This window comes from Tympanuchus pallidicinctus, unplaced genomic scaffold (genome assembly GCF_026119805.1).
Source record: "Tympanuchus pallidicinctus isolate F22 unplaced genomic scaffold, pur_lepc_1.0 scaffold21, whole genome shotgun sequence".
Classification (NCBI taxonomy): Eukaryota; Metazoa; Chordata; class Aves; order Galliformes; family Phasianidae; genus Tympanuchus; species Tympanuchus pallidicinctus.
The window spans coordinates 4,506,696-4,520,732 of NW_026294733.1; the positions used below are offsets into that span (position 1 = coordinate 4,506,696).

The 14,037-nt window shown below is 45.1% G+C and overlaps 2 protein-coding genes across 3 annotated transcripts in view; both read right to left on the reverse strand.

The window, feature by feature from the left end:
- Window positions 1-13,364, reverse strand: part of ERGIC1 (endoplasmic reticulum-golgi intermediate compartment 1) — a 56,033-nt gene extending 42,669 nt beyond the window's left edge. The window contains exon 1 of one of the 2 annotated variants that reach the window (XM_052685091.1): window positions 13,238-13,364. In XM_052685091.1, coding sequence (XP_052541051.1) covers window positions 13,238-13,257 — 20 coding nt within the window. In that variant the 5' untranslated portion in view covers window positions 13,258-13,364. Of the gene's footprint in view, window positions 1-12,810; window positions 13,083-13,237 lie in introns of those variants that run through there. The other variant, XM_052685090.1, reaches the window with a different exon arrangement.
- Window positions 1-14,037, reverse strand: part of SH3PXD2B (SH3 and PX domains 2B) — a 516,634-nt gene that overhangs the window by 278,002 nt on the left and 224,595 nt on the right. The gene's annotated exons all lie outside the window — the stretch shown is intronic.

Sequence of the window (14,037 nt, forward strand, 5' to 3'; positions counted from 1 at the left end):
ATTGAGACATTCTAAATTAATTCACTTTTTAGGATGCATCCTTCTGAATGACACTATGCTCTTTAATAACTTCATGCAGACATCAGTGAATTCAGCCACCTGACGATTTTTATTCAGATGCCATCGAAGAGACAAACCATCTTTAACTCTTAGAAGGATTCACTTTCCCTGGAGACAGGGATTCATCACTCTTAATGCTCTTTTATTCTTCTTCTTACCATTAACCTATCTGCCTCCTCAAAACCTTCTGCTTCATTGTTGTGTTACAGACATATGATTCAGTGAGCAGAGACCGTTGGGTTCAGGTGCCTTTATTTGACTGCTATTGAACTGATGCACAGACAACCAGCTCTTTCTATAAGTCTATGTAGCTGCATCTAAGTTTGTCATTTCAAGACAGAAAAGCTGTATTAGCAGTTCATGAAACCAAGGCTAGGTATCAAGTGGGGAGAAGAGAATGAGCATGCTTGACCCCACTTTAGGAACCGTGTTCAAGTGCACGCAAAATGAGCTGGAACAACCGCACCGAGTTTTCCACCAGTCCACAGCAAAGCATAACGCACAACTTTCCCTCCTTCTATTACTGCTGCTACCACATCTGGAAAACGCATCCCTGGAGACAGCAGAAGAGTTTATGGACCGTGATTCACTCAGTACCTGCTGCTATTAAGGATACCACTTATAGCTTAGAGTTCTGTGATTTGCTTTGCATGAAATATTTTATCATTTATAAGAAGGACACGGGAAGCAGGAAGAAACTCACTCGCTGTACAGTTGGACCAAGTCCATCTGACATTCAAAGACAACTGCGTGTAAACAGACTGCATTTTATCTCTCCAGGAAAATGTTGTAGGAGGTTGATGTTACAGAGGGGAGAACAGCATTTTGTGGCTATGTTTGTCTCAGGACCTTCCTTTTGCCCCCAACCATCAGTGCAGGTTGGAGGCAGAAGATAGTAATACCAAGTCTACACTGGATACCTTTTCCTGGATTCAGGGAATCAAATGAATATATCAGCACACTGTTGTCAGAGCAAGCTCACTCAGGCTGGAAACTGATGGCAGAAGGGAAATACCTTTCTTGTAGCCCCAGCAGTAATTCTAGAGAAACCTTCCCACCAAAGACATGCAGCTTTGTGTCAGGGAATATTTACACCTTAGTGATATTCCGCTTGGGCCAAGAGATGTCCATCACCTAACAAGAATCAGAAGAACAAAACATGTAAGCACAAACCTGCCTCACCAGCAGCTTGAGGTATTGTGGAATCTGTGCTCACCGACACTTCTGAAGTTTCAGGAAGCAACCTCGCAAAAATGCTGGGTTACTGAAAGCACCCACTGAAACATCCAGTAAGCAGCAGCCTCATCCACCTCCTCATGTTCCACAACACAAAGTACAACAGATTCTCAGGCTGTAGGCACGAGACAGAGAAGGAAAGAAATTGCTTCCCCAGAGCATGACATCTCAGTGCTCCTTTAACCGAGTCAGACAGACAAACTCCAGTGCTACCAGAAGAACAAAAGAATTTTAACCAAAGAAATCAAATCATCCAGCTAAGAGCTGGAAAAAAAATAAATTCATCAAAACAACAAAGCTGTTTAACAGGCAGCAACCATTCCTCTGTTTCCTTGGGTCACTGCTCTCTAATAATGGCTCAGGGACAATTCATTCCTGCTTGTCAATAATACTGCCTTAACAGCCTTCGAGTAGGGAGCAGTAAGAACAGGCCTGATAGCAACAGCCAACTCCAGGAGCTACCATGCATTCAGCTGTAGATTGTGAGCTTTTAACCTTTTTAGGAGCCGCTCACCTCCCAAGGAAACGAGCAGGCTCATACACAAACACTCTGCTGCCTCTAACACAGGGTGGATCCCTCCAGCTTTGTTCCTTTTCTCTGAAGCATGTCATACACTCAAAGTAAGATCTCTAAAAGCAAAGCTGTTCCTTATGCATCATGAAAAAATAAACCCATCAATTTAGTTTTCAGTCTGACTGTTCAAGTCAAATTAAACACCAAAGTAGAACAAACAGCACGGTCAGGTTTGCACACATAGTTTGCTCTTCTGATTAACAAAAAGCCATCTACCTAAAAATGAAATCTCAGTCACCCATCTGAAGTTGCTGAGGGGACCGTTACCATTAACAGCTGCTGAATCCATACCTAGAGCCACTGTGACCATATCCAGAGAGAAAAAGATTATTCTCTTTACTTGTTAAATTGATTTTATTCAACAGTGTAACAGCAGGCTGACTCCTGAAGTACAAGAGATGGCCTGAAAGATCAATTACCCCACTGCACGTACCTACTGACAGCATGCCTGAAATTACCAAAATAGTAAAGAAGGTAACCCCAGAAGAGCTGGCACTCGGGACGATGATGATCAAGGAACAAGGAGGACAGGTCTCTCCTCTGCCTACTGACCCAGATAGGGCACAGACGTCACCAGGTTCCCGTGGGTGAGGCAGGAGCGCAGCCGGCTGGGCAGGCGGCACAGAAGGACACAGCGCTTGTGTGGGTGGGATCATGCACCCCAGGTGTCTGAAGCTGCTACAAAATAAAGCCAGACCTGCCCTGACTGGCAGCTCAGAGCAATTTCCCAGGTTAGGAAAGCATGAGAGGAGGAAAGATGCAGTTTCTGAGTGAGTGGAAGGAATGGAGAGCCCTGACTGACATGGAGTAGGAACCTATCTGAAGTGCTGCGCTTCCTCCGAGCCGTGTCAGAATGCCAGAGGGTCTCCTCCTGGGGAACACGGGGAAGAGCATGAAAACGAAACAAGATCTAGGGAGTAGAAGTTCTGTCAGAACTAATATGCTTGGCTGATTCTATTTACGTTTTAATTGGAAAAGCTTTGAGAACAGCACGCCATTTTAAGGACCTCTAACTCTACAAGCAGTGACTTCCACCTGTCGATGCTTTTTCAACTTCTTACAGTCCTGGTTGTAGCTGTTCTACCAACATTTTATTCCACAGACTTGTCAAAGATCTACACACCTGTAAATCCACTCTACTACAGTCAATAGGAAGCTGACAGATGCCTCATCCTAATGCCTTCCCCTACACATACAGAGGAAGCACTATTTTTTCAATTTTCAGGTAAAACATTATTTAAGATTTCTTTCAGAATTCCTATTTTCAAACGCTGCTGCTTTTCTGTCTGTCCAAAGGCAAGTACCTCTCTGACACCTCCACAGGAACATTCAGCTCTTGCTCAATGTAGCAGAGCTGAAAAGAAGCAACTCTGCTTCCAAGAGCACAGAGAAATCTATCACCCTCGTTTATAGGCGGCGAAGAACAATTGCAGGAAGTCGGTGGCAGGAGAAGAGAATCGGAACTGCCAACTCCAAACTCTTCTTTTTGTGATTGTTAATTCTCTGCTTAAATGCAATTTCTGCGTTTCCTGTCTGACAGCAGATGAGAACATAATGTGCAGAGAGCAGCTCAAGACAGCCTCTGGGACGGAGCCACGCTGCGACCCCAGGGAATGGACACAGCAGTGGGAGCCAACAGAACTAAATTCTATTCTGCTCCCAGCACTGACTCACTGTGTAATTGCTGCTCCACTCAATTACATCTTTCTACTTCAGCTTCTTCATTTTGCAGAGTGGCACCTGGTGACATCTGTCGTTTTTTCACCAAACACGCTGAAATCACACAGATGAAAAAATTTACAAAGATATGAAGTATTACTGATCAAAGCCGCGGTGGCTTTGAAGGTCTGCAGAAGGAAAGCCCTGGGAAGATGTTTATGAAAACAAAGAAGATGTGCAGTGCAAGAGCCAAGTGTCCCTGCTCAGTCACAGGGCTGTACCTGGAGTGCACGTCTGTGGACAGTCTTGATTAGGAACACTTTCCTGAATTGGGACCCAAACTTTGAAGCATGTGTACAGTAAAATACGTGATCTTGTTAATGGAAGTTTACACATGGGAAGTAAGCACATAGTATATAACTATTGAAGTCTGACCCCAAATGCAAGTTCAAGGTGCAAATTCAGATTCAAAGCCCAACTAATAAACTGATACTTGTAAATACCAAGCAGTTATTAACACGTTTAATAAGATTAACACCTGCGTAACAGTAGATAATACACAAACAACATTAAGTAATCACCTAGTCCTCATTTACACACAATGGGGCACTAACACAAATACTGCAGAAGTTGAGCTTTGATGCACAAACACAGAAGGCTTCAAAATCACACTGGAAACTGTTTAATCCTGAATTACTTGGAACCAGTTCTGGTACACAAAGGGCTGGAGACAAGGAGGAACTAAAGCAGTTTTAAACCAACATATCTGTACTGCAAGGAAGAAAAGACTGGAACCCTTAAACCCTGCATGACTTACATTTCATCCTCACATTACACCGTTTTTCAAAGCATCATCCTCCAGTATCTCTTCTTTTTTTTTTTTTGACCTGTTGACTCTCCACACTTGAAGGCCAAGGAGTGAAATGAGGGAATGATTTTCCTTGCCAGCCAGCTCCTCCCTCTTAATTCGAGTTCCAAGAACATAATGAAACTAACAGAGGAAGTTTCTGAAACTAGGAGGAGCACTAAGAATGAGAAAACAAGGTTAGCCAAGAGGACTGTCATTCATTATATAATTCAGCATTTAAGTAACTGGACATTTAGAGAAAGGGGCCAAAAGAAACACACTCAGCAGCAGCTTCTGTGGCATTATGTCATCTGGGCTTCTGGTTATTTAGCAGGTACAGGAAAGATTTTATAGAGAGAAATAACAAAACCATTTACTTCTAGGACAAAAGACCTACGAATCCCCACAACACTTGGAGAAAGAGAGCACAGAATGAATAGGCCCTGCTTCCATTCATGACTTCTTTTCAAGGAGCTATTCCTGCTGGTTTCTCCCTTCAGCCAGGCTCCTTTACTCCACTGTCCTGTTCTGCATAACACCTTTTTGTCAACTGTGTTCTAAATTTTGCACTCTTATTCTTTTGGTGCATAAGGACCTCGTTTTCTATTACCCAGGAATACACAGCAATTGCTATTACTGAAATACTCCAAAAGTAAAAATTATTTTAGATGCCACTGATGAATGGAAGAGATGAAGCAGTATGCAGCATAACATGGGTTGTTTTTTTTATTATTTATTTTTTTTTTCCTGAATAAAATGTTAGACTCAAGCATATTTCAAAGGTAATTAGGAGGAGGAATGTATTTATAATCTCAGAAACTCAATGGTGGAACCTTGCCAGCAAGCTTCTTATTTCCTTTTAGGCACCGAGGCAGGTGTCAAAACGAAGGATGAAAGAGAAATGTATTTTTAATAAAGTGAGCAAACTATACTTTGCTTCATCAAAACAGGAGAAAAATGTCATGAAGAAAAAATGTTCAAGTAAGGGGACTGGTATTTAAAGGCACCCAGCCCTCTGTTGGGCTGAAAGCAATTGGACGTCTGTGCGGTAGTACCGTATGCTGGAGACCAGAAAGAGAGAAGGGGGGAAGAGAGATGAGGAACAGGATCAAACACATGGTTCTCCACGAGCTAATTCAGTTGTCCAGATACGTAAATACCCTAAATAAACTGCAGCCATCCTGTCGCAGAGCCTCCATCCCCCTTAAGCTCAGAAGCTCAAGCTCCTCACAACTCCCCAGCACATCCAGCATCGCCCCGTCCCTCACCCATTCCCTCTGTGAGCCTCCTGGTCCTGAACTTCACTCCCTTTCCCACAGAAAGACCCCTCAGAGCAGAGCTTCTCTTCCCTGCCACTCTCCCCCAGCTCCATCTCACTGACCCACAGCTCCTGCTGCTCCCAGTGCTGCTGGCCTCAGCACCTGAGCACATCCCCTCTTCTCCTCAGCTCTCCCCACAGACAGAGTCCTGATCTCCACAAAACTCAAACTATAATTTCCAAGAAATTACCTATGTGGAATTCAGAGCACCCAAGGGGGAAAAATGTAAAAGATACTTTGCTCATAGTTTCTAGAAACCACAAAACATTAAGACTTGGCCTGTTACTGCTGAACACCTTCAAACAAGACACAATGAGGTTAAATGAGACTAATGTAGCATCAGAACGTTGTGCCTTTCCTTTTTGAATGCTGCCTTCTGAAAGCTGCACGCCCCAGCTGTGCCAGGACAGCAAATGTGAGACTGGCACTGCACTGCTCTACATAACCCAGAACTGCCTGAAGACAGAAATCCTCTGCTGAGGAAAAGAGGAGGGGGAGAACAATAAAGAGAAGAAAACAGCTCCATCTTCATAAGGCTTCCCCTGAAAAGCACGAAGACCAGTCTACGCTCCAGTGCGTGGCAAATTTTTCTGTATCAGCAAGAGAATTCATGAAAGGGACTGGTTCAGAGCCTCCTATTTATGTTCCAATCTGAGAGAATTTCTGTATACACTTCTAGAACTTAGTGCTATTTTTTAGATGCTTATGAGGAAGTAGATCTCGAAAGTAACATCTGGCTTCCAGATGAAGTTCCTGCTTTTGACTCAGCTGTCAAGAAATAACCACAGTGATCCCACCCTGCCAGAAAAATGTGTCTGACAGACCCATCATACACCCATAATGTGCAGCTGGTACCCAGCTGACCAGCACTTGCTGGTCAAGATGCCACACTCCAGCAACCAGATTCAGAGGCCAGTTCAGTTCAGTCATATTTGATTTATTGATATGGAATCAGCGAGGGTCTGAGATTTCACATGTATCTGAAAATATGGTCCTATTTACATTATTGGCAGCACTGGTCCTGTAGTGGGCTCTCCAGCCTTCTATTCATAGTACACAGTGCTCTATGGACGTGGACAGCAATTAAGAAAACAAGTGGTCTGCCTTAAGATATGATTATTAAATAAATACTAAGCAATCCTGAGAGCCTGGAATTCTGCTAGTAGCTCTGCATGCCTGGCTGCATTAACACAGCACTTTGATGTCTCCTGTACTAAAAGGCAATCTGTGTTTCTGGCTTATCTGGACTAAACCAGAAACATTATTGCATTTGCAAACATTCTTTAAAAAAAAAAAGAAAAAAAAAAGGGCAAAACAAAACCCATCCAAACACACTCAATTCAAACACAGTCCATCTAGCTGCAGTCTTCACTGGTGTACATTTGCCATTATCACTACTGAAACATTCCAACATTTCAGACTAAGGAAGGCCTGTAGATCACGACTAGATTGTTATTAATAGCTTTTTGGCACAACAATTTTCCATTCTGAGGGCAGCTGCCTTGGTACAGGAATACCTAGACATTTCAGAGCTTGTGCTTGGATACAAGACAAAAAAAACAGATGATTCCACTACTTCTTCCCTCACTGCAGGACTGTTCTTTTCTTACCACCTCTGACATTTGAATTACACACCTAAAAAAACACTCCTGCATACTTCAAAATACAAGCTCAACAACTTCCACAGCTTCTCCCTCCGCGCTGTTGCTTCAGCTCTGTTTACTGTGATTCAGTCATTTTCACAGCAACGAACTATGATGCCATGAAGAAAGCATCTGTGTCATCAACGAGGGAACAAAGCAGGACAGTTAAAGTGCAGAAGGAACAATACAGAACTTTCTTACAAAGCCAGAATTTAATACTCCTGTACTTACTCAAGAACAATTTTCCACTCCAGCTATTTTAAGATAAATAACGTATTAAGGAGACTTCAGGAGAAACATTTACACCATGCGCTCTATGTATAATTGGTTATTTGTGGCACAGACATCAACACGCTCCGTCTGTACAACTGCTGTGTGCCCATCTGACTGCTATGACTGCAGAATAATCCTTCAGGTGCCCTCAAAGGGCTATTGTTGAAACGCAGTTAGTCATGGCACAGCCTGGCACCAGCCCGGCTCTGGCGGTTACGTAAGGCAGCAGCCCAGGAAGCCTTGTTTCACAACACACTGAGGTGGAACACGCTTGCCAGGAGCATGTCGCAGAGCCACCAGCTGCTCAGGAGCAGGCAGCTGTCAAGCAGCTAAACAAAAAAGTGCAGTCCCTGCAAAATGTAAAGAGGCATCTATCTAATCAACGCAGAGCAGCGTTTCGGCCACTAGCTACAAATGGCTGTGGTTTGTGGCTGTGGAAGCAAGCGTGAGCACACAACTCAGTACAAGGCACACGCAAACCTTCTCGATACTGCTGCACACACACCTCTCAGCACAACTCATCCAACCAGGAGAAACCATTCCGGCTGCCTGTGGCTGCTTATTCTTCTTCTGTGTCCTCCCCACGATCTTTCAGCCAAGAACAGGTGATACCTGCTGCAATCACCAGTGTGCAGTTCTACGGGAGAGACAGCTCATTTGTAAAGTAAGTTCAGCAAGTATCTTTGCCAAATGAACCACTATGCAGTAACACAGCTTGTTAAACAATGTGCTGAGAGGGAGCGCAGGTGGATGGAGCACAGAGCACTATGATCCCAAGAGAAACACTGAGCTGCTTGAGACTTCACAAAGAGCTTGCCAATTAAACTCCTCAACAAATGCGTACATTTCCACTAGCATTTGACAGCTGTTAGACAGTGCCAGAATGTCACTCAGCATTTTTCATGGAATCACAGCACGGTTGGATTGAAGGAACCTTAAAGATCACCCAGTCCCAACCCCTGCTGTAGGCTGGTTGCCCCCCATCAGATCAGGCTGCCCAGGGCCCTGTCTCACCCGGCCTTGAGCACCCACAGCTATGGGCAGCAGTGCCAGTGCCTCGCTGCCCTCTGAGAAAAGAGCTTCTTCCTAACATCTCACCTATTCTTGCTTTACAACTGGCAAACGCTCACACATAAGCTGAACAACTCCCCTAAAAGTTGAAGTGAGATTTGAGGTGTTACAAGAAAGCTTTTAAGTCGTGACCCTCACAAATCTGTCAGAAGAAAAATGGTAGGATTATGAGAGAGAGCTTCGCTCCTTTCCTTAAGCCCGCAGACTGAAAGCAAGCTATTTTTCTTAAGCTTAGAAGTGCATGAGAAACTGTTGTCAAAGGGGCAGCTTAGGGCTGAAAAAGATTTTTTCCTAAGACTGCAGATTGCCTACTATCTGCCAGCCCGATCTCACTAATCTGCCTGGGAATCAAAGGAGGACACACAGAGCTCCCTGATGCTGCTGAAGCAGTTTCTATCACCAGTTTCGCAACCATGCCAGGCCAGTTGTCTCGGGCATCAGTTTGCCTATTAGCCATCACAACTCGTAGGTCGAAATTAAAAACATTCATAATCACACTGCCTCTCCTGAAGGCATTAATGCCTAAAGTGTGTCAGTTTCAGCTGACTGGATGATTGGACTTTAAAAAAAAAATAAAAAGAAACACAAATGGGAACCAAAGCAAAGACCTGCCCATGGCCCAGAACAACCAGAACTCTATTCAGCAGTCAATCAGAATACCCATGTAGAACGTATCATTTATTACAGATTTACCAAGGAGCAGCTGACTGTGGGCCCCATTGTGCTGTTCAGAGGGAATAAATCTGCCACTAAGAACTTCCACTCTAAATCAGCACTTAAATCAAAATCCCTTCTAAGCCTGGTTCCTTCCTTCTGACCTCTAAAATCCAGGTACAGCATACTGGTGAAAAATAATACTTCATTTAGGCTACCAAGGCATAAGGGGAAAAATACAACAGAAGTCATAATCAAAACATTGTGATTAGTAGTGAGAAATAAACTCTGAAGTGTTTAGTTGAATATAAAAATAAGGATTTGCAGATGTTTGCTTTCTGTGCTGAAAAAGTGGTCAGGGCACAACTGAGAATCGCCCCAGTTAGAACAAAAACTTGATCTCGGAATCGTCTATTTTAGTTTGTCTCAGTCCAGTTACAGCTACCAGAATAGTTGAGAGGCTTCAGAAACTGCAATGAAGCCACCAGTAACTCTATCACGCAAATGGGCAGATGCCAAGAAAAGCCATCATATTCAAAAGCAACTGAACTTGCAGCAAGTTTCTCCCCACCACGTCCATTTCCAGCACACAAAGCCACCCATCACTCCTGTACCTCTCAGCATTACAGCAAGCTGAACTCCAGAACTGTTGCTCTCCACTGAAGCTAAGCCTTCGTGCTGAGCGGATCACGTAACATGTGAGAAACCTTCTGGCCTGCAATCACCATTCCAGATTACCCAAGCTATACAGTTTAATCTAATTATGATTTTAACAACTACAGAAGCTGCAAATAAACAAGTGACACTTAAATGCTCAAGGGTGAAGCACCCTCTGCATTCCACCTGTGCACCTCAAAATCCCCATACAGGTATGGAGCTTTGCTGAGATGAGTGCTAACAAACCAGGGAAGGGCAAAAAGCAACAACGTGTTGATGAAAAAGGCAGGAAGCAACAACATGATTTACAAATCATGTTGAAAAATAAAAAAAATGATTTACAAAGAGGAAACCAGGTCTTCTGTACATACAAACTGATTCAGAAGCTCTGCAGGAGGGCTGATGTCGTGCCTTGCACTGAACAGATCTGTACCAAAGCCTCCAATCTACAAACTTGATTCCTTATTAACATCAAAGGACTGCAGAGATTAGAGCATGTGAAATGCTTTGAAAAATGAAAAGCATTGGGCATGTACTAAGAATGATTAACACCCTAGCACTCAGAACAAAAAAATTATTTACTCACTTGAAATTCTTTTACTGTAAAAATATTTTATTTATTATTTAAATGCATTTTATATTGGCAAAAAGAATAACTGATAAGCTGAGAAAACAAAAACCTTGCAGAAAAAGAAACATACAGCATAAGCAATAAAACAAGTTGTTTCCACATCTGATACCAACCAACACGTCTCAGACTCTGCCCCAGGGAGACTCCTTCCAAGAAATGGATTCAAGCACTTTGTGTTCTCCAACTGGGGCAAATTTGAACCCTTAAGTCTATGAGACAGAAAAGATTAAGCCAAATGGCCAGAAATGCTTTCTTCAACTTCAACTGGTGAAGAATAGGGACTTCATTGGTTAAAGCTGCAGCCTTCAGAAAAAAAAAAAACAATATCTTTCCACTTGGAAACTCTAAATTTTGTACTCTAGAAGATACATAGGTGTAATTGTGTCATTTTTTTGGGTTTTCTTTTAATCCAACCTTCCAATCATACATAAGGACAACACACACTTTGAAGCACGTGGTAAAGACAGAGTGCCAAACTGCACCTCGCAAAGGGAACATCCAGTTGAAATGTCTGACCAAAAATCCTTGCATTTAAATGACAAAAAACCTTCAGAAACATACCACAGGTGGAAACTTCCCTTCTCTAAGCCTATTGTGCTGTGTTATATCATCGTCAGGAAGTAGCTGCAAATTTTTAACGCACGCATCATTCTTAACCTACCAGAGTAAAACTTTCCACCCTCAACAGATTTTGTTCCACTGACAGCACAGTGATCAAAAAAGCTCAGACTGCCTCTGACCTTTGCAAAAATGTTGTTCCTGAGCTCTGTTCAAGCTGCTGAAAGAGGAAAGCAGTTAGTTGCATCTGACACTAGTTTCTCTGTACCATAAAGTTCTTGCCTTATAACAAGCGCAGCCTTTAAAGTCTCATCTCTGAAGAAAAGATGAACTTCAATAAGCTTACACTGTATGAGTAGGTGCTTTGACATGTCTATTTCTAATCCTCCAACTCAATGACAAAGAACTTATTTCCACCTGTGAATCTTCAAAGTGCAGATGTGAACTGATGCCTCCACATTTCTGTAACTCATTAATCCAAACTAACCGAGCTTTTATTCAACACCTTTACACCATTCTGAAGCACCACACAGGTGCTTTCTCTTAGGATGATTACTCCTTGTGAAGCTGCTTTCCGCATGTGCATTTTGAGACCCAACAGAACTTACATTTTTAAGACATCAGAAATAACATTTTATCTGCTATTACAAAGCAACAGCCATAACTCAGGATCCCTCATTGTTCGTGTATTCTACAAGCCTGAAAACAGATGGCAACAGGGTTTGCAGCTGGCAGAATGTCTCCATAGCTGAGAAGAGATTTTCTATCAAACTTTATACAAAGGAAGAAACAAGGCTCTGGGACCTGGATCCCACATGTTTCAGCAGATGCTGTTTCCAGCTTCAGCAAGTTTTCATTCAGAAGCAACTGCTCCATGTTCAACAGTGCCTCAGGGATCACATACAAGATCCTGCCATCCTGTATAAATGAGAGGCCTGGTTTAGAATTACAGCAGAAACACAGTGCATAGCCTTTGTATGGGAGAATGACAGAACTGTGCTATTTTCTCCACATCAACGGTTGTATGGCTCATGGTGGTACTACATGCAAAACACGAGGTGATCATAAGAGCATTTGAGTTGGAAGGGACCCTTAAAGGCCATTTGGTCCAACTCCTTGCAATGAACAGGGATACCCACAGCTCCATCAGTGCTCAGAGCCCCTCCAGCCTGACCTCGGGTGTCTGTAGGAACAGAAACATCCACCCACTCTCTAGGCAACCTGTGCCAGTGCCTCACCACCCTTGTCATAAAGAACCTTTTTCCTGCATCCAATTTAAATCTTTTTGTTTGAAACCATGTCCCCTTGTCCCATCACAACAGGCCCTGCCGAACCATCTGTCCTCCTCTTTCTTACAGCCCCTTTTGGACATTGAAAGGCTGCTCTCTGGTCTCCCTGGAGCCTTCTCTTCTCCAGGCTGAACAGCACCAGCTCTCAGCCTGTCCTCCCAGGGGAGGTGTTCCATCCTTCAGATCGTTTTATTGGCCCTCTTTCGGACACACTCAAACAGGTCTACGTCTGTCCATGCTGTTCACATGTGAGTGTAGCGCCCCAAGAGAGGCCTCACAGACCTCAGTTCCCAGATTGGCACAGGTGGACGGTAACCCTAACGCTGGGGTAGAACCTACGTGAAGAGACTCCAATAGATAGGTGCATTCTGCAGGTGGGAGGCGTCGCTTACACAGCTTTGCTTCGGGAACGGCTCAAACCCACGGTTATCGCTGCAGCCGCACGGCAGCCCAGGGTCCCTCGGCTTCGTTTTGGCAGCGCACACCTCGTGCTCGGATCCCAGCTTCCCGCAGGCCTCGCCCCGCCCGCCAGGCCCGATCCCCGCCGCCGCCCGGGGCCGTTCGAAACTCCTCACGCCTCCTTTGCACAACGCCATTATATAACGATAATCGCACGGGATCCCACGCCCAGACCCAATTCTGGCTGCCGCTCCTCCCCATCCCGCGCGGCCCCGCGGCCCGGCTCGCCTCACATCACCGCTGCCGGGCAGGAGGCACGAAGGCCGCGAGGCCGGGATTGCGGGCAGCCCCGCCCGGCCGCACTCACCTCCTGAAGTCAAAGGGCATGGTGCTGGCGGGCGCCGGGCAGGCTGCGGGCCCCGCCGCCCCCGGGCCCGGCTCTCGCCTCGCTGCCGCCGGCCGCAGGGCCAGGAAGTGACGGCCTCGCCGCCGCGCAGCGCTCAGCCCATTGGGCGGCTGGGGCCGGCCGCCGCTTCCGCCGCCGGGTTACGGGTAGTGGCGGGAGCGGAGGAGGCCTGGCGTTGCCGCGGCTTCGGTGCCGGGCTCGGGGTTCGAGGCGGCCGCCCAGCAGCAGCGGAAAGGCGGCCGGCAGCGCTGCCTGCGGGCTGGATGAGCCCCTTGGTGCCAGCCTGGCTCTTCGGCTTTCTTTTGAAAACCTTTCTGCGTTTTTTTATCGGAGGACAAAGAGTTAAAGTAAGAAAAAGCTCGGTGTTTGGCAGGCGAGGCGTTTCCCCGCCGCCTGAGCCTCTCTGGTCTGCTGCCTTGCCGTTTTGCCCAAGCATTAATGCTTTTGTCTGACGCTATCCCTGCCGGCTTTAACGCGGCACACATCGCTGGTCTCACAGCGCTGCATTCATCATCCTGCACCCAGGCTGTTCCCTCAACATCCCATCACAGCCTCAACCAGGGGCTTCCTGCTGCAGATAAACTGCTACCAATGTTGCGATGAGTGAAGTTGTGCCTTCACGTTGTGCGTGTTAGATCGTAACACAGGAGGAGAATGCAGCTACTTTGTCTTCTCAGCCTAAAAGCAGAGCAAGAAAAACAGCAGCAATCTAAATATGCTGTGTGCATACTTCGATACATAGTTAGACAAGCATACTGCTG